Below are 19,750 nucleotides of genomic sequence, written 5' to 3' on the forward strand. Positions count from 1 at the left end.
TTTAAGCATGACTCACAATGAATGCTAATGGTCCGCCACAACTGCTGGAAGTGTGAATAAGCAAGTCAGTGTCAGTGTTCACTACTTGTTTCAGCTGCCCTCAAGTGGCAAAAAAATCTTATTATTACAATTTTTTACATTTTCCCAAGTGAAAGACTGTTCTCAATAATTGTTACCTCCTCTTTGTCTCCTCTGCTGTCGCTGCTTCCCCTCCTGCTCTTTTCAGGTTGTACCCCCGCCATGCCAGCGCCATGAACAATCTTGGCACTCTGACTCGCAGCCTAGAGGAGGCTGAGCAATACTACAGGAAAGCACTGGACATCAACCCTCAGCATAACCGAGCTCTGTTTAACCTGGGAAACCTCCTCAAGTAAGACACACACATTCAAACACAAACACTGGAAGGCTGTTAGAGAACAGATGCATGTTGATAGCGCCTACTTTTGATCACACACTGGAGATTTTGCTCATTTTCTTTTCCACAGTTTCTAAGAGAAAGTATTTTTCCTCTCTCTGCAAAAAGCTCCCAAAATCGGCCATGACCCTCACAGCTGGAGTCTTAATCTTCCAACAGTGACTGTGTAATTGTTGCTAAAACTTAAGAAATTCTCATTAGCATGTTTTAGACTTGAAATGAGGTCAGAAGGGATCAGCTCTGATGATGATGAGAGTATGATAGTTGTTTGTGTCATGTTTTAGACTCAGGGCGTTGCAGCACATAGTTTAATCATGCCATCTTGAGTTGTCCCTCCCATGTGAGGAATGAGAATTTCCTCGTCATTAGATTCTGAAATTAACTTGCAGGCTGGAATATTGCCTAAGCCTGAGGTGAGGCTAGAACTAGTTTGATAGAAAAAATTGAAAAAATGAAAGAAAAAAAACAACGTTTTGGCAGGAAAAAGAAAGAGAAAGAGGAGGACCCTTCTCCCAAATGTACCTGCACCCACCTGTGCGCCCCATGGTCTTAAAGTGAGTTTCGGTCAGGCGCACCGAAGGCGGATTGTTATCTTGAGGCAGCGGAAAGTGACAGCGCCATGGACCAGCAAAAAGCTGTCTAAAGTCAAGGGCCGATCTGTTTCCTGCTATTTAAAGGATGCATTATTCAGACAGTAAGATGCTCCTACACAGGCAGGTTCACACCAAGCTTACGCTCTGATTTTATGATTAGAGAGGCTGCTTTCATTTATTTTAAACATTTCCATGAATGTAGTCATGTACTGTAACAAATATTGTGGCACATTTAATCAACAAAATAAAAAGCTATAGGTGTAAACTCAACAGGAAACTAAATTTAACTTTTATCTTCTAAAATAAATATGTTGAGACAGGCTCTCAGGATTTATCAGGACAGCTGCTTCACTCCAAACTATTTTACTGTATGTATCTGAACTTTGTGTGTGTTCTTTGATGTGTAATTGAGTAGGCCTTCGTTTGATCTAAGATATGTATGCGTAGCTGCAAATCTGCAACGCTGTCCACAGTACTGAAATGGATTGGAGGAGATTGATCAGATGGACAGACAGACGGAACATGTCACTAGTTTCTTAGCCTGCTGTTTTTTTGTTTTGCTGTTTGTAGATCATTCGATCTAGAGCATGACATTTTTCGGGAATTCCCGCGGGTCACGTGATTCCCGTGGGATTCCCGCAGGATGGGAGTCAAAGTTTTATTAATCCCGTGATTGGGACGGGATGGGAATAAAAATCAACGGGAGCGGGCAGGAGCGGGAACGCCATTAGTAGATGATGATTTTCAGCCGTGTTAAACAACCAAAAGGACAGACACGTCTATTTTTGTAGTCATCTTTCAGTGAGCCAAAACTATTTTGACTTGCGTTAGAACTACACATCCAACAGTGCTTTGACTTCCGGCCGGGCTGGCCACTAAAAAACGGAGTGGGAGTAATTTTGAGTGGGAGCGGGATGGGAGCGTCATTCTACAGGAGTGGGACGGGATGGAATTTTTTTTTTTACTCCGGCCCGGGATTGGGATGGGATGGGATTTTTTCTCTGGGAGTGGGATGGGACGGGAGTGAAAATCCACTCCCGTGTCATGCTCTAATTCGATCCTAATTCCATTTCCCCCTTTGTAGCAGTCCACAAACAGAGGAGACGGGTCAACAGTAAGGAGAAAGGGACAGTCAAGAAGAGAGGGAGAAAAAAGGGAGACTGCAAACAGTAACGTTAATTAGGTGTTGCTACACACCTCTTCCCGCTGATTCTGAATGATTATTGTGAATGCTCTGATTAATAAATGTAAATAAATAGTGCTCAGTTTGAAACAACAGTTTTAGTTTCGTTTACTGCCAGCCCCCAGTGTGCTGCAGATTTTGACTTTATCGCTCCCCTTGACATGCAGGAACAGCACCCTTGGGTATTTTGTTTTGTAAGACTGTATAAGTTGCTTGCTGAGAGACTTCACCACCATCAGAGGTGGAGATGATCATTAAATTATTGTGATTTACACATTTAGAGGGGGATGCTTTAATCAAAAAATAACAAGGGAAGGAGACAGTCTCAATGTTATAAACTAAGCTATCAGTCTGGTACTCTGCACTATATCCCTGACGAGCCATGTTAACTAGGCAAGTAGACTCCACACCAGCACATTCGGTAAATATAAAATTGAAAGTTGACCAGATTAAATTATTATATCCCCGTTCAAGTTAGCCAAGTGCTAAACCAGAAGTTAGCTGGCCTCTAGTGCACACACTGTATGGGCCACACAACACGGAAGATCTAGGTATTTTCATACATGGGAAGTCAAGCTTTTTTGGCTTCAAAACACCACTGAGCAGCTTTCATAGGAATGAATGGGGCTCTAACTCCAACACTATGTCCAGATTTAATATAATGTCCTTGCCTCTGTAGGTATAAAAGGCTCATTCTAAGGCAGTGGTTCCCAAACTTTTTCTGCAGGGGCCCCCCTTTTGTAGATAAAAAAAATGTCAATGTTAATTTATTCCACTCTAGCCTGTCCTTGTTTGGTTATTGGTTAGTTATTCTTATTTATTATTTATTTTGTAGTCATATATCCTCTTGTGTTGTTTCCCTTTCCGCCTCCTGCTTACCTGTGTTCTCAGTGTTCTGTTTACCTCCTGTGCTCTTGCCCAGCCTGATTCTCCCCCACACTCATATCACATCAGTCTCATTAGCACTGCCCTGCTCCCAGTGACTCTCTCCCTCATCCCCTCTTTAGTTTAGTTTGTATTTAAGCCTGTGTTTTTCCCTGTCTGTTTTCGTCTTGCTTCTCCGAGTTCCTGTTCTGTTTCCCCACTTCAGTCCTGTGTCTCCTGTGTTCCTCATGTTCCTGGCTGTATTCCCACTATTACCCACGTCTTGGTTTGTACTTAATTTTAGTTTTTGTATTTTTGTAGTTTTGTTCTTGTGTTTTTTGCTGCCTGCCCTTTGACTATGGACGTCTTAAAGCTCACCTTTTGTTTATTCACCAGCCTTCCTCCTCGTCTCTTGCGTTTGGGTCCCGCTTTGTTTAAACCTTAAGATTGCACCTAAATCCTACACACTGTAGCTTTAATTGGTAATCCTGCTTTAGGGTCATTCCATACCAACTCACCGAGTTCATGTACTTCTTTTAAATTCAGATTGATAAATTAATTACATTAAATCATATTTTATATTTATGCTTTCAGAACCAACAAAAATCCCCAACGGATGCCATATCCACTGCCATCAACTCAGTAGAACACTGAAACAAAATGTGGCAACTGCTGCACCTTGACTTCTTCCAGTTACCTACTCTACTACTTGTATGTCCCTTTCAATTTAGAGAAAGCATGTAAAGAATTGTTTAGGAATTGAAACTCAAGCACTAAACACTTGGATTCGTCTTGGGACTGAGGGTTAGGTCGTACATTAGAACTTGATTCTGAACTTCATAACCAAGATCGGGACTTACTTGGTACTTGCGACACAATTTTTCTGTCTCAACTCCGGCACATTGTGTGATAGTGGCTTACAAAGTAAAGCAACCTGTGGACAATCAGAAATCATTAAAAATGAAAAGCCTTTGAAGTCACTGCATGTGCAGACTTAAAACAGTTCAATCAATCAGTCTTTATTTGTATAGCGCCAATTCACAGCAAAAGTCATCTCATGACACTTTCCAAATTGAGCAAGTCTAGACCCATACGTGATTAATTAATTAATTAATTTTTTTTCATAACTTTTTTTCTTCTGGCTTTATTGAAAGGACAGCTTCAGAGATGACAGGAAACAGAGTAAGAGAGAGGGGGGTTGACACGCAGCAAAGGACCCCAGGCCGGGACTCGAATCCGGGGCCACTGCAGCAAGAAAAAGCCTCTGTACATGGGACGCCCGCTCTACCAACTGAGCTAATAGACACCCCTGATTCATTTAATTTATTAAAATTAGCACATCTATCAGTGCCTCCCTAGAAATATGAATCCCAGGATTGAGAAAGAACATCCTGCCAAGTATATTTTTGTTTGTTTTGTTTGATTGTCACCTACATAGTATAATCAACAAAACATTTTGAAACTTTATGACAGGGATTCAATGCACTAATGATGTGGAACCCATTAGTCACAGTGTGTCACTGTGGACAAACAGAATTGAGAAATACGTAGAAACATAGCCTGAGTACTCTGATGGAAATGAGTGGTCAGCTGAAGATGAAGTGGCATTAGTCATACTGGAGTCATAGGCTGTAGGGTCTGGAAAATATTGATTCACCATGCTTGTCAATTACTTTGACTCTTGAAACCGCCGCTGTAATCTGATTTAATCTAATTTTTGTTTGTTTGTTTTGCACTCAAACAGCGCAGACTGCCCTCAGCTCTGCTGGCTCTAATAGAAAATTACATCAATAATAGAAGCTGAATTGAAGTCAATTATAATGCCTCAGCTCCATTATCATCTCTGCATTATAAGTGGAGCTGTGTGATGACCAACTAAGCCATCGATCCACTGCTGCAAGTTCACCACAGCTCTCTCTCTCTCTCTCTCTCTCTCTCTCTCTCTCTCTCTCTCTCTCTCTCTCTCTGTGTGTGTGTGTGTGTGTGTGTGTGTGTGTGTGTGTGTGTGTGTGTGTGTAAAAAGTGTCTATGGCTTTGATTGGAAATGTCATACTCTTGCTATTAATGATGATGATGATGATGATATGTTCCAGATCCCAGGGGAAGGAGAAAGAGGCTGTAACTCTGCTGAAGGACTCCATACGCTTCGGTCCACATTTTGCTGACGCTTACTCCAGTCTGGCATCACTTTATGCTGAGCAGGTGAAACATTCAGAAATCACACAGACACTCCTCTCAGAAAATAAGTTTATTCAGGTGTATAATTAGTACTTACTTCTTTGAAACTAAAATGACAATTATGTGATTATCAAAGATATACTTGCCTATACAAAATACCTATACAAATATTATAGTGAAGTATACTTGGTTTATACTGGATGAAGGGTTGAAGTACCAAATATTAAATGATCAAAATTAATGAGAATTGAATTGAAATTCGGGGAGAAATGCATGTGAAATGAAAGATGGATTGATAATTTATTAAGTGATTTCATTAATTTAAAGCTGATTTGATTGAAAAAGTTGTGCGATGGTGAAAACAGTCAGTTTTAAAGTGACTACGAGGAACTTTTAAGTGTTTATGAAACAGTCTTGTGATTCCACTGATGATTATAAATGAACTGTAACAGCAAACGAGGCCATCAGTGAAAAGACTGCTAGTTGTGCTTGAGTCCGATCACATACATTACATATAAATTCTCATACAAATACATTGTTTAATGGCAATCGATCCTGCGGTCTCTGTCATTTGCTTCCAAAACAAATGCACACGCCACCGGCATGAGCTAGCAAAGATCTGTACAACAGCAGGTGCTGGTGTCATACCACTTTTGTCAGAAATGGCAGCTAGAATCAACAAAAACTGAAAGTTCCTCGTAGTCACTTTAATGTGGGGTGTGTAAACAGGAGGACATCTGAGAACAGGCCCTCGGCTGTGGGCACAGATCTTCCACCCTCCCTCTTGATGTCTAACATTACACATTAATGTTAGCGGGCTGCTGGCTAGACAACCGACAGCTTTTTCTCACCCTTCCCCATTGTGCTGGATGTACTGTAGGATACAGGTTTTGCAAGAAAAGCAGTGGGATTGTAAGCATTGTTATCACTTCCACGTGTCAATCATATTTTGTTACTTTGAGGACACCTGCCTTAAATGGTAAATTACATTTTTTGTGTTGTGATGATAAATGATGAATGTAAGACACGGTAAATGATGACTCTGTTTTCATCATAAATTAATGAAAATGTTTTAAATTAATGAAATCACTTGGTAAATTCTCAATCAATTTTATCATCTCCATTTTGATTATTTAATATTTGTTACTTCGACCTCTCATAATACTGACTAGTATACAGAAAAATATATTTGGCATATACTTATACTAATCTTTTGCTCAAGATATATTTTATATTTTTGTGTGTACTGTACTCCACTGGTAGTGTATACTATATGAAAGTTAAAGGTTTATTTCCAGGATAATAGTATAACCTTGCACGTTTATTTCATGAGCCAGGTGGTTAGGAGAGGGACAAGTAGACCAAAAGTTGCAAGCAAACTCCATACCCTGTCTAACTTGCAAAAATACATTGATTGCGAAGTTAGACAGTGTGCTGGAGTCTGCTTGAAATATGTCAGGCTAAAAAATTATACCCAAATAGTCACCTAGTGGTATACTTAAAAGTACAAAAACAATATATAAATAGTGGATGATATAAGTATGATGTTAAGTTGTACTTACACTATATAACAATTATACCAGTAGTTTAATGCCCTGCAGGTCTCAGACATTGTGCACACCAATACAGATATTTTCCCAAGCCGATATTTTCTCCCTCCGCTTTATAAAAATTCCTGTCCACACGACCTTCGTTTTCCATACACACAAGAACCCCAAAAACGATTACAAACGTTATAACACGCATGCCAGGGCAATAGGTGGCAATAAAGTCTACATTTCTGATACATCAAATACCAGAGAAGAACATAGGGAGCATGTGCAGTGAACATTTTACCCTTTGGCAGTATTTACTTAAAAACATAAACAGTAGTTGCTAATTATCAAATCGGCAGCTGCAGGCAAAGAGTACCTCGCCCGGTATGGGGGCACCGGGGCCCCCCCCCTGGAGCCAGACCCAGGGGTGGAGCTCGCGGCGAGCGTCTGGTAGCCGGGCCTCGGCCCATGGGGGCCGGCCGGGCTCAGCCCGAAGGTACAACGTGGGGCAGCGCCCCTGTGGACTTACCACCCGCAGGGGAGAGCGATGGGGTCAGGTGCAATGTACATCGGGCAGCAGGCAAAGGGGGGGACCTGAGTGTCACCCCCGGCTTCGCGGACTAGCTCGCGGTACGTGGAATGTCACCTCTCTGGTGGGGAAGGAACCGGAGCTGGTGCTGGAGTTAGAGCGGTACCAACTAGATATAGTTTGGCTCAACTCCACGCACAGCACCGGTTCTGGAACCAAACTCCTTGAGAGGGGCTGGACTCTCTCCTTTTCCGGAGTTGCCCAGGGTGAGAGGCGCCGGGCGGGTGTGGGGATACTCACAAGCCCCCTGCTGAGCGCCGCTGTTTTGGAGTTCTTCCTGAGGGACGAGAGGGTTGCCTCCATGCGACTGCAGGTCGCTGGGGGGAAGGCTCTGACTGTTGTTTGTGCGTATGCACTGAACAGCAGCTCAGAATACTCGGCCTTCTTGGAGTCTTTGGGTGGTGTCCTGGAAGGGGCTCCACCTGGGGACTCCATAGTTCTTCTGGGGGACTTTAACGCTCACGTGGGTGACGATGGGGAAACTTGGAGGGGGGTAATTGGGAGAAACGGCCTGCCTGATCTGAACCCGAATGGGGTTTTGCTATTGGACATCTGTGCTAGTCATGGATTGGCCATAACGAACACCATGTTCAAGCATAGGGTGGCTCATAAGGCCGAAGGTCGATGATAGACTTTGTGGTCGTATCATTGGACCTTCAGGTGTATGTCTTGGACACTCGTGTGAAGAGAGGAGCGGAGCTGTCAACTGATCACCACCTGGTGGTGAGTTGGATCGGGTGGCGGGGGAGGCTGCTGGACAGACCTGGGAAACCCAAACGAGTAGTGAGGGTGAACTGGGAATGTCTGGCGGAGGCCCTGGTCCGTCAGGTCTTCAACTCCCACCTCCAGAAGAATTTCTTCGCTCATCCCGGGGAAGACTGGGGACATGGAATCTGAATGGACCATGTCCAGAGCCTCCATTGTAGAGGCAGCCGCTAAGAGCTGTGGTCAGACAGTCATCGGTGCCAGTCGGGCGACAACCCAAGGGACCCGCTGGTAGACACCAGCGCCGAAGGAAGCCGTCAAGCTGAAGAAGGAGGCCTTTCGGGCTTGGCTGGGTCAGGGGTCTCCTGAAACAGCAGACTGGTACCGGGAGGCCGGGAGGGCTGCAGCTTTGGCAGTCGCTGAAGCAAAAACCCGGGTGTGGGAGGAGTTCGGTGAGGCTATGGAGAAGGACTTTCGGTCGGCCTCAAGGAAGTTTTGGCAAACCATCCAGCGACTAAAAAAAAAAGGAAGCGGGCCTCAGCCCAGGCTGTTTTCAGTCAGGGAGTGGACCTACTGAACCGGACTGGGGATATTGTCAGGCGGTGGAAGGAACACTTTGAGGACCTCCTGAACCCAGCTAACACATCCTCTGTAACTGAGGCAGAGTCTGAAGACTAAGGAAAAGACTCTTCCATATCCCTGGCGGAGGTCACTGGGGTAGTCAAGAAGCTCCCCAATGGCAAGGCGCCAGGGGTGGATGAGATTCGCCACGAGATGCTGAAGACTCTGGACATTGTTGGGCTGTCATGGCTGACACGTCTTTTCAGTGTCGTGTGGAGGTCAGGGATGGTACCTCTGGAGTGGCAGACCAGGGTGGTGGTTCCCATATTCAAAAAGGGGGACTGGAGGGTGTGCTCCAATTATCGGGCTATCACATTGCTCAGCTTCCCTGGGAAAGTTTATTCCAGTGTGCTGGAAAGGAGGGTCCGTCCGATCGTCGAACCTCTAATTCAGGAGGAAAAATGCGGATTCCGTCCTGCCCGTGGAACAGTGGACCAGCTCTTTACCCTTGCAGGCTTGCTGAGGGGGTCATGGGAGTTTGCCCATCCAGTCTTCATGTGTTTTGTGGACTTGGAGAAGGCCTACGACCTGTGTTGGACTCTGCCAGGGCTGCCCCTTGTCTCCGATCCTGTTTGTGATATTCATGGACAGGATAGGCGCAGCCATGGTGAGGAGAGTGTCCGGTATGGGAACCTCAGAATTGTGTCTTTGCTTTTTGCAGATGACGTGGTTCTGTTGGCTTCCTCAGCCTGTGACCTCCAGCAGGCATTGGGGCAGTTCGCAGCCAAGTGTGACGCAGTCGGGATGAGGGTCAGCACCTCTAACTCTGAGGCCATGGTTCTCTGCCAGAAAACGGTGGATTGCCCCCTCCGGTTGGGGAGTGAGCTCCTGACCCAAGCGAAGGAGTTTAAGTATCTCGGGGTCTTGTTCACGGGTGATGGGAGAATGGAGCATGAGATGGACAGACGGCTTGGTGCAGCGTCTGCAGTATTGTGGGCGTTGTACTGGACCGTTGTGGTGATAAGGGCGCTGAGCCACAAGGCGAAGCTCTTGATTTACCGGTCCATCTATATTCCAACCCTCACCTATGGTCACAAGCTGTGGGTAGTGACCGAAAGAACGAGATCGCGGATACAAGCGGCCGAAATGAGTTTCCTCCGTAGGGTGGCTGGGCTCAGACCTAGGGATAGGATGAGGAGCTCAGACATCCGGACCGAGCTCGGAGTAGAGCTGCTGCTCCTTCGCGTCCAGAGGAGCCAGTTGAGGTGGTTCGGGCATCTGATCAGGATGCCTCCTGGGCCCCTCCCCTTGGAGGTTTTCCAAGCACGTCCAACTGGAAGGAGATCCTGGGGCAGACCCAGAATCCGCTGGAGAGATTACATATCGCATCTGGTCTGGGAATGCTTCGGGATCCTCCCGGAGGAGCTGGAAAGTCTTGCTAGGGAGAAGGAGGTCTGGAGCTCCCTACTGAGCCTGCTGCCACCGCCTCTTTTAGGAAACTAACCACTGTGTGGACGAGAGGCCAAAACATACAGAAAAACATCCATGTGAGTGTGGACAAGGCACACCTGATTCAAATAAATGGCTCGTTATCAGGCTTCAGCAGAGCTTCATAACAAGCGTGAATTTGAATCACGTGTGTTGGGGCAGAGAAACATCTAAAACATGCAGGGCAGGGGACCCCCACGACAAAGATTGAAAACACTGCTTTATAGTGTACTTCCGTAAGCTATAAAGTGGGCTGTAAGCTATAAAGTGGGCTGTAAGTATGTAACTAGTAAACTAGTAAACAGTATACCTATAAATTCACATGTAGTATAGTTCACAGTTGCAGTATAAAGTAAGACTTGGATGTAGGGGTGACCTGGTAGCTCACCTGGTGGAGCATGCACCCCATGTACAAAGGCTGAGTCCTGACCCGCAGATTCCACTGGATAGGGTATGGCTGTGTTACGGCTCCGCCATGGCGGCAGAGCTGATCCGTAGCACTCTAGTCTATGTGCTAACTTCCACCAGGTCTGCTGCGCTGCGTGTCTGCTGCGTCCCAGCTCCGGCGGAGCAGATACGCAGGACTACTATTCTGGCAGACGCCGCAACATAACGCAGCAATTCAGCCGAATTTAGCACAGAGCAGACAGGAAGTCAGACACGAAACAACATCAAGACATCCGGTTGATTTTCAAAATAAAACACTCCATGTTGATACAAGCACAAAAACCACAAAAAAGAGACAAATACGAGCTCTTCTTCTAATCCGTCGGTCGGGAACACTTGTTGTTGTGTTTATAACACCTACATATAACTGCGGTCGTGTGATTATGTAATTATCGCAGGAAATCCTCTGTTTCGTAACTCCAGCTGATCGGCAAAGCTGCATAATCTCTGGCTGTGACTCTCATAATAAGGCCCAGAAAAAAACTTAAAAGTATATTTATACTCTATATATAAGTCTACTTGCGCTATACTTCATAAAGTAAAAAGTGTGTTAAAAGTATATAATCAGTACCAATAGGTTCACTTCCAGTATAGTTCATAGTATAGTTAAAATAAAATAATCTTAGATGTAAACTAGTTGTGTACTCAAGGTTTACAACTATTAAATTTAGGTAAGTATACCTAGAAGTAAAACTTTATAAAGGGTTAGGGTTAAATGAGCCAATTTAGAACACTGATATTAGCATACTAATTACATGAAGTATACAGAGGAAATATACTTAAGTTTACTAAATAAAATGAACTTGTAGTTCAGTTCTTTGACTCCCGTGGTTGGAGACGTACTGTAGTTCATCACTTCTTCATAATCTGATTAGATTATCAATAGAGAAGGCTGTTAAATACAGTATATACAGCAACTTCCTGTAACCTAGGAGTATTTAATTCCTGTTTTTAATCCTGTCTCTTCCATTGCATCTGCTGCTCCCACAGAAACACTTTGCTGAAGCCAATGAAGTGTATCGCAAAGGTATAGAGAATTGTCCTGACAGCTCTGACCTGCATAATAACTACGGAGTGTTTCTGGTGGATACAGGTGAGGTAAAAACTAGTGGCTCTTGGCCTCTGCACCGAGAGCTAAACACATTAAGACCATAGTTTTCTACTACATACTACATACTACATACAGTGCACAGACATGCACAGGGTCACATTAACAAAAGCTTTTGACCACTGTCTGTATATCAAGTGGCTCTTTTCAAAGGCCCATGCAGGTTTTTACTGATGAGATGATACATGCAGATTTGGCCCCTTAACAGAAAATTGCCTTTTTTCCTGAGCTTACCGGAAGTTTTTGAGATTATTTTTCTACCTCCCAGGCAGCCATTTGTGTCAGGTCCTCAATCAACTTGAGCCAGAGAAATAAAACTTGCTGCAAAACAATTACTCTGCATGGTTTTTACCAAAATGACCTGATTTGTTTGTACATTTACAGTTAGTGCCTGCTGAAAAGTCTAAAAACGTTCCTATCCAATTTGACTTGTCTTCTAAATTTGAATTTTCAGCAGCATAGCATGGGATTTCAATGCTTTGCATCACCAGACTTTAAAATTTCACAAGGCAAAGCCACCTAACACCACCAAGCTACAGCCTCTGCTCCCAACTATATTGCAGTCAGGAGAGACTGACTGAAAGATGGGCTAAAAAAAAAAACACTCAGTACAGTTGCAGTCAAAATTATTCAACCCCCATTGCATTTTAGGTTTATTGGCAAAATTTAATTTTTTTCAGGTGTTTGCAATAAACAAATTACACAAGAACAGTTTAAATAGTTAAATAAAACTAATATTACAAGGATTTTATCCAGATTCAACACTAAATCCTACTTTTAATGACTACTTCAGTCTCAAAAATATTCAACCCCCTGAATGGAATTCCTCATAAGAGCACACATTTGCAAATCAGATGTGGTCTCAAGCACACCTGATGCAACCAATCAAGGGATTCATTAGTTGCATCAAGTGTGCTTGAGATAGAACACCTCAAATACCTGGACTGTTGATGGTGATGTTTCATTGCATGCTAGAAATATGGCTAAGTCAAGGCAATTGTCCAAAACCTTCAGAGAAGAGATCATTGCCTTGCACAAACAAGGAAAAGGATACAAAAAGATAGCAAAGGCACTGAATGTTCCTAGAAATACAGTTGGAAGCATAGCAGTGGCTACACTACCTGGACGTAGCAGAAAGAGGAAGCTATCAACGGCTGCCACCAGAGTCCTGAGGAGGCAGGTGGTCAAAAACCCTCGACTGACTGCAAAAGACCTGCAGCAAGACTTGGTGGCAGCAGGCACTGAGGTTTCAGTTTCCACAGTAAGGTGCATACTAAACGCTGAAGGGCTCCATGCCCAAACTCCAAGACGTACACCACTACTGACCCAAAAGCACAAGAAAAGTCGGCTCCAATTTGCTCAAAACTATATAAATAAGCCAAAGAGGTTTTGGGATTCTGATCTGTGGAGTGATGAAACAAAACTGGAACTTTTCGGGCCTATGGATCAGCGGTATGTCTGGAGGAGGAAGAATGAAGCATACGCTGAAAAGAACACCCTGCCTACAGTGAAGCATGGCGGTGGCTCAGTGATACTCTGGGGCTGCTTCGCTTCCTCTGGCACTGGAAACCTGCAGCGTGTGGAGGGTAAGATGGATTCAATCAAGTATCAGGAAATCCTGGGAGAAAATGTCATGCTGTCTGTGAGGAAGCTGAAGCTTGGGCGTCATTGGACCTTCCAACAGGATAATGATCCCAAGCATACCTCAAAGTCCACCAAGGCTTGGTTTCAGAAGAAATCCTGGAAGATACTACAGTGGCCATCACTGTCGCCTGACTTGAACCCCATTGAAAATCTCTGGTGGGATTTGAAAAAGGCGGTTGCAGCATGCAAACCCAAGAATATTAGTGAACTGAAGGCCTTTGCCCATGAGGAATGGGCTAAGATTCCTCAGGAACGCTGCCAGAAGCTGTTTTCTGGCTATGCATCACGTTTGCAGCAGGTCATAACAGCAAAAGGGTGCTCTACTAAGTACTAAAGATGCTTGTCATGAAGGGGTTGAGACTGCAGTAGTCATTAAACAAAATGTTGAAAAATGTCCATCAGCCCAAGATGACGTCCTCAAATGTCTTGTTTTATCCACATCCAGATGTGATCAGATCAGTTTACTGTCATAGAGGAGCAAGGAAACCAGATTTTTATTTCTTTAGATAAAGAAAAACTTAAATCAATAATTCAATGATAAAAAAAATCGTTGACAATTAATGTAATAGTTGACAACTTATTGATTAATCATTGCAGCTCCATCTTAAACATTAAATGTTGTTTTCATAAGAACAGAAATGAGCATTAGCATATCATTTGGAAAAATCTGGTCAGACACATTTGCAGTAATAGATGTTTGGTCCACCTGTCTCACCTCTCTTACATTCTGTGTTTCTTTACTCTCCCTAATTTTTTCTCCTATACATGTTTCTTGTCTCCTTCCTTATTTCCTTCCTCATTTCTTCTTCCTTTCCATCCTCTTTGCTCTCTCCTCTTGTCCAGGAGAGGGGGAGCTGGCAGCAGCTCACTACCAGCAAGCTGTTAGACTCAAACCAGCACACTACGTTGCCATGGTGAACCTGGGCCGTCTGCTCCGATCATCCAATGAGAACAAAGAGGCTGAGTCTTGGTACAAGAGGTGAGTGAAGTATCATACTTTAGCAGCAGCTTAAGCAAAAATATTAACAGCTGCATTGCTGCTGCTGTGTGGCTGACCTTGACCTTTGACCTCTCAGAAGGACAAGAAAACAATTAATGGTTGCTGTTATTGTTACTGGATTGTTTGTCTTTTTATTCAAGCACGTTAAGTTTTTATTCCATAGAGACCAAAATATAAAAAAGGGTCACATCTTCGGCCACATTATGAACAACGATGAGAGTTCATACCAGAAGGAAATCAACAATCTTGCAGAGTGGTGCACAGAGAACAAGCTATTGTTCAACTTCAGCAAAACCAAGGAGCTGATTGTTGATGTTAGAAAAACACACCCCTGTCCACATCAGGTGGTGCAAGTGAACAGTTATAAGTTCTTTGGAATTACCATGATTACCATGTGTCTATGAAAAGAGACACAAAGCCATAGAAGACAAATTAGCTAAAACAAAGAGCCCTGGGTTCACCACGGATAGTTAGACCTCCTGCACAACCAAGGGTTATCTATAGAATAGAATAGAATAGAATAGAATAGAATAGATATACTTTATTGATCCCAAGCTGGGAAATTAAGGTGTAGCAGCAGCATTACACACAGAGACGAATGACAACACAGTGAAATAAAAAGAACAACCTAGACATATTAACATAGCAATATAAAATGTAATATAAAAAATGTATATATAAAAAATATGTATAAAAATTTATAAATGAGCAGTGTTGATGTATACATAAGCAGTATTAATTGTAGTGCAAAATAAAATATAAGGTGCAGTGAACAGATGAGGAGCAGAACAGTGTAAAAACATATAAAGTGCATAGAGACTATGTTTTGACCAGAGTTTTAGCTGTTATTATACAGTGTGATGGCATGTGGCAGGAAAGATTTCCTGTATCTGTCCCTTCGACAGCGGAGCTGAAGCAGCCTCTGAGAGAGGGTACTCCGCTGTCTGTCTACTGTGTGATGGAGAGGGTGCTGATCATTGTCCATGATGGATAAAAGTTTCTTCAGCGTTCTCCTCTCCACCACGGTCTCAAAAGAGTCCAGCCTGAGACCAAGTACGGAGCCAGCCTTCTTGATGATTTTATCAAGTCTGTTAGTGTCGCTGGCTCTGATGCTGCTGCCCCAACACACAGCAGCAAAGAAAATTGCTCCGGCAACAACAGACTGGTAGAAGATCTCCAACATCTTGCTGCACACGTTGAAGGCTCTCAGCTTCCTCAGGAAATAGAGTCTGCTCATCTCCTTCTTGTACACAGCCTCGGTATTAGTTTTCCAGTCCAGTCTGTTGTCGATCACCACTCCCAGGTACTTGTAGTTGTCCACCTCTTCCACCTCATCTCACTGTGACAGTGCAGTCGGTGCAGTCTGTCAGCCCAGGATATTGTACAATCTCCTATAAAGCGACACTGCAAATGAAGTGCCATGTGAGATCGGCATTATACCGTGAAAGTTTCTCACCACTGCACCCCCCACGCACATGCATGCATGCAGATATACTGTGTGTGTATACATGTATATATATATCTACATGTATATATATATATATATTCTCATACACAGTCTATCCGTAAGTACAAACTAAATACAGATATATAAATAATAGAAAATCCACATTTTTTACACACACACACACACACACACACAAATACATAATGTATATGTGACGTGTGCATACATACATACACATAGGGCGGCTGTAGCTCAGGAGGTAGAGCGGGTCGTCTAGTAATCGGAAGGTCACTGGTTCAAATCCCGGCTCCCCCTAGTTACATGTCGAAGTATATAGCAAGATACTGAACCCCAAAGCTCCTGATGAGCTGCAGGCGCCTTGCTCCGGCATCAGTGTATGAATGTGTGTGTGAATGTGTCATGTGTTGTAAAGCGCTTTGAGCTGTCCGAGAGGGCTGGAAAAGTGCAAGTGGTAAATGCAGACCATTTACCATTTGACCAAGTCTGAAGCCATGCCACTTAGGAGCCTTAATTCAATACCTGCTGCTTTTCCATTTTTTTCCCTTTAAGTGGTCTCTAGCAGGTTTTGTATCGGTCTCGGTATATTTATAACACCTAAATTTAAGCAAATGTAGAAAGCAAACTTTGTTCCCCTGTTCAAGAAGGTGAGGCAGGATTTAGAACAATGTAATTCTTTGCCTGTCTCTTGGCTTGGACTTATCCCTGGTTAAGATGAATATAGTATCTAGATTATTGTAAAGACCTAAATGGCTGGCTAAGTTCCTTATATGGAGTTAATGTAGACCAAGGCTCAAGATGACTACTTTGCAGCTACTAGGTTCTATGGGGGTGTCTACTTCTACAAAATATTAGAAAATACCAGTTGTGTACTCCATATGAGGTATATTTATGACTGGGTCGTAAATAATCCAAACTCTATCTGGCTGGGTGTTAAAACTTACATTTCGAAGTATCCACTGAGGGACTTACTGTTTTTTAAGAAATGTAAAACTCTTAGGTCAAGCTGTGACAACCTGATTACACTTAATACACTTAAGGCCTGGCGGTCGGTGTGTCCACTCAAGGGAAGGTCAAAACTGACATCTGTCTTCACCTCTATTGTGAACAATTCTGATTTCCAGCCTGGGTTGTCTGATGCTGGTTTTAGACAATGGGGTAATATTGAGAAATATGGCACTTTTTTCGTTATTTGCAGCATTATATATTTCACAGCACAACTTTAACTGACAATCAAAATCAACAAAAACTCACAACAACTCAGAATGACGGTGACCACCTGTGTGTCTCGCCGACACAATTTGACACACTATTTGCAGAAAATGACAAATGGTCAAAATAATAAAAAAGATGCAGTGTTTTCAGACCCCAAATGAAACAAACAAAACAAGTTCATATTCATTTATAAACAAGACAATACTAATGTTTTAACTTAGGAGAGTTCAGAAATCAATATTTGGTGGAATAACCCTGATTGTCAATCACAGCTTTCGTGCGTCTTGGCATGCTCTCCACCAGTCGTTCACATTGCTGTTGGGTGACTTTATGCCACTCCTGGCACAAAAATTCAAGCAGCTCTGCTTTGTTTGATGGCTTGTGACCACCTATCTTCCTCTTGATCACATCCCAGAGCTTTTCAATGGGGTTCAGGTCTGGAGATTGGGCTGGCCATGACAGGGTCTTGATCTGATGGTCCTTCATCCACACCTTGATTGACTTAGCTGTGTGGCATTGTCCTACCGGAAAAAACAACCCTCAGAGTTGGGGAACATTGTCAGAGCAGAAGGAAGCAAGTTTTCTTCCAGGATAACCTTGTACATGGCTTGATTCATGCGTCCTTCACAAACATGAATCTGCCCGATTCCAGCCTTGCTGAAGCTGAAGCACCCCCAGATCATCACCCATCCTCCACCAAACTTCACAGTGGGTGTGAGACACTGTGGCTTGCAGGCCTCTCCAGGTCTCTGTCTAACCATTAGATGACCAGGTGTTGGGCAAAGTTGAAAATTGGACTCATCAGAGAAGATTTCCTCACTCCAGTCCTCTATGGTCCAATCCTTATGGTCTTTTGCAAACCTCAGCCTGGCTCTTCTTTGCTTCTCATTTATGAAGGGCTTATTTCTAGCTTTACACGACTTGAGCACTGCCCCTTGGAGCCTGTTTCGAACCGTTCTCGCCGTGCACTTCACCCCAGCTGCCTTTTGTAGGTCACTTGATGTCATCCTACGGTTGCTGAGTGACATTTGAATGAGTTGACGGTCATCCCGGTCAGTGGAGAGTCGTTTTGGCCCTCTGCTGGTCTGTAGCTTTGTTGTCCCCAATGTCTGCTGCTTGACCTTGTTTTTATGAACCGCCGTCTTAGAAGTTTTAAGGATGGAAGCAACCTGACGCTCATTGTATCCTTCTGCCAGTAAAGCCAGAATTGAACCCTTCTTTCTTTCACTCAAAACTTTTGTCATGGTCAATTGTTATTTTTTGATTCCAATTACTTTTGAGGTACTACTAGCACTGTTTTTGCCGTCCAACTGGTTCTATTGCAAGAGGATAGTGATGACCACAGCAGTGGTTTTTATACTTTTCCTAGTTAAATAAGGTTTGGGTACAGGTGATCACCTAATCAGTACCTCATTAAGTAGAATGGGGTGTACTTGTGTTGGAATTCAACAGACACTGGAATGGAATGGCTGTCATACATGTAGAGATGCTGATTTCAGAAAAATTTGCAGTGGTCTCTTAATTTTTTCCAGAGCTGTATATATATATACATCGATCAGCCACACCGCTGTATCTGATGACCTTCTGTTCTTCATTTTGATTCCAGTCCACTGGATTATTTACAGAAAAGGAGAGCTGTTTTCAGCTCTTTGTTTCAAGAAGTGTACTATATAATACACATTTTGGTGTTATATCATTGTACATAGCAGCTAAACACTTAATTTGAAGAGAACCTCAATCATGGAAATCCATGTTTGTGACCTTTGACCTTTGGCTGCAGGGCGCTGCAGGTGACGAGGAAGGTGGACATCCTGACTCCTCTCGGAGCTCTTTACTACAACACAGGTCGCTACGAGGAGGCCCTGCAGGTGTACAGAGAGGCTGCTGCCCTGCAGCCAGACAGCACCGACATATGGCTGGCTCTGGTGAGCACACACACACACATTGCATCATGGAATGCTGTGGCATCTGTTTGTTCAGCAAAAATAGTTTCTCTTGTTTCACACACTCGCACACTCACTGTATTTCTGCCTCAGGCTCAGGTTTTAGCCATGGCTGGTCGTACCAAAGAGGCAGAGAAGATGACCCTGGACATCATATACAGAGAAGGCAGCTGTATCGAATGTTACCGCCTCCTGTCTGCCATCTACAGCAAGCGTGGCAACTACACAGAGGTGTGTGTGCATGTGTGTGTGTCTCATGGCCTTGGTGTGTGTGTTGCTCAGAGGGAAGAGAAACACAGCATGCTCAGACGATCACACTCAGGGATGACAAACTCAGCAGGAAATGGTTTCTGCTCCAACAGTTACCGTGGAAACTAATCACCTCCACTGTACATCACACCAGCAGTCATTTGCTGCCAAGCAGCTGCCACTCATCCTCCCACTCTGTTCTGTCACCACCATCAGCACTTCTGCTCAACTGTCTTTCACTGTGCCTATGTGCCCATTAATAGGATCTTATTGTCACTGTTGTCCCATCATGCTTTCATAGCAGCTTACAGCTGGAAAAAAAATGCAGCATCTTAGTTTGATTTGCCAGTAACATTTATACAGTACAAGTGTATAAACATGTGTTTGTGCACCCCTCACCAGTTTCTGCATGTGCATTCACTCCAGTCTCCAGTCATTACTATGACCTGTGGTTGGAAGAAGTGTTTAGATCATTTACTTGAGTTAAAAATAAAAATAAATATATATTTTAAAAATAAAATAGTCCTGTGTCTTAAATACAAGTACAGTCTAATCAGCAAAATGGACT

The 19,750-nt window shown here is 43.5% G+C and overlaps 1 protein-coding gene across 1 annotated transcript in view; it reads left to right on the plus strand.

Annotated features, from left to right (window-relative positions):
- Positions 1–19,750, plus strand: part of tmtc1 (transmembrane O-mannosyltransferase targeting cadherins 1) — a 274,776-nt gene that overhangs the window by 240,390 nt on the left and 14,636 nt on the right. The window contains exons 11-16 of the mRNA XM_084346518.1: positions 227–370; positions 5,149–5,257; positions 11,549–11,651; positions 14,154–14,289; positions 18,771–18,915; positions 19,027–19,164. Coding sequence (XP_084202644.1) covers positions 227–370; positions 5,149–5,257; positions 11,549–11,651; positions 14,154–14,289; positions 18,771–18,915; positions 19,027–19,164 — 775 coding nt within the window. The remainder of the gene's footprint in view (positions 1–226; positions 371–5,148; positions 5,258–11,548; positions 11,652–14,153; positions 14,290–18,770; positions 18,916–19,026; positions 19,165–19,750) is intronic.

The sequence above is a fragment of the Pagrus pagrus genome (genome assembly GCF_965226575.1).
Source record: "Pagrus pagrus genome assembly, chromosome: 23".
Taxonomy (NCBI): domain Eukaryota; kingdom Metazoa; phylum Chordata; class Actinopteri; order Spariformes; family Sparidae; genus Pagrus; species Pagrus pagrus.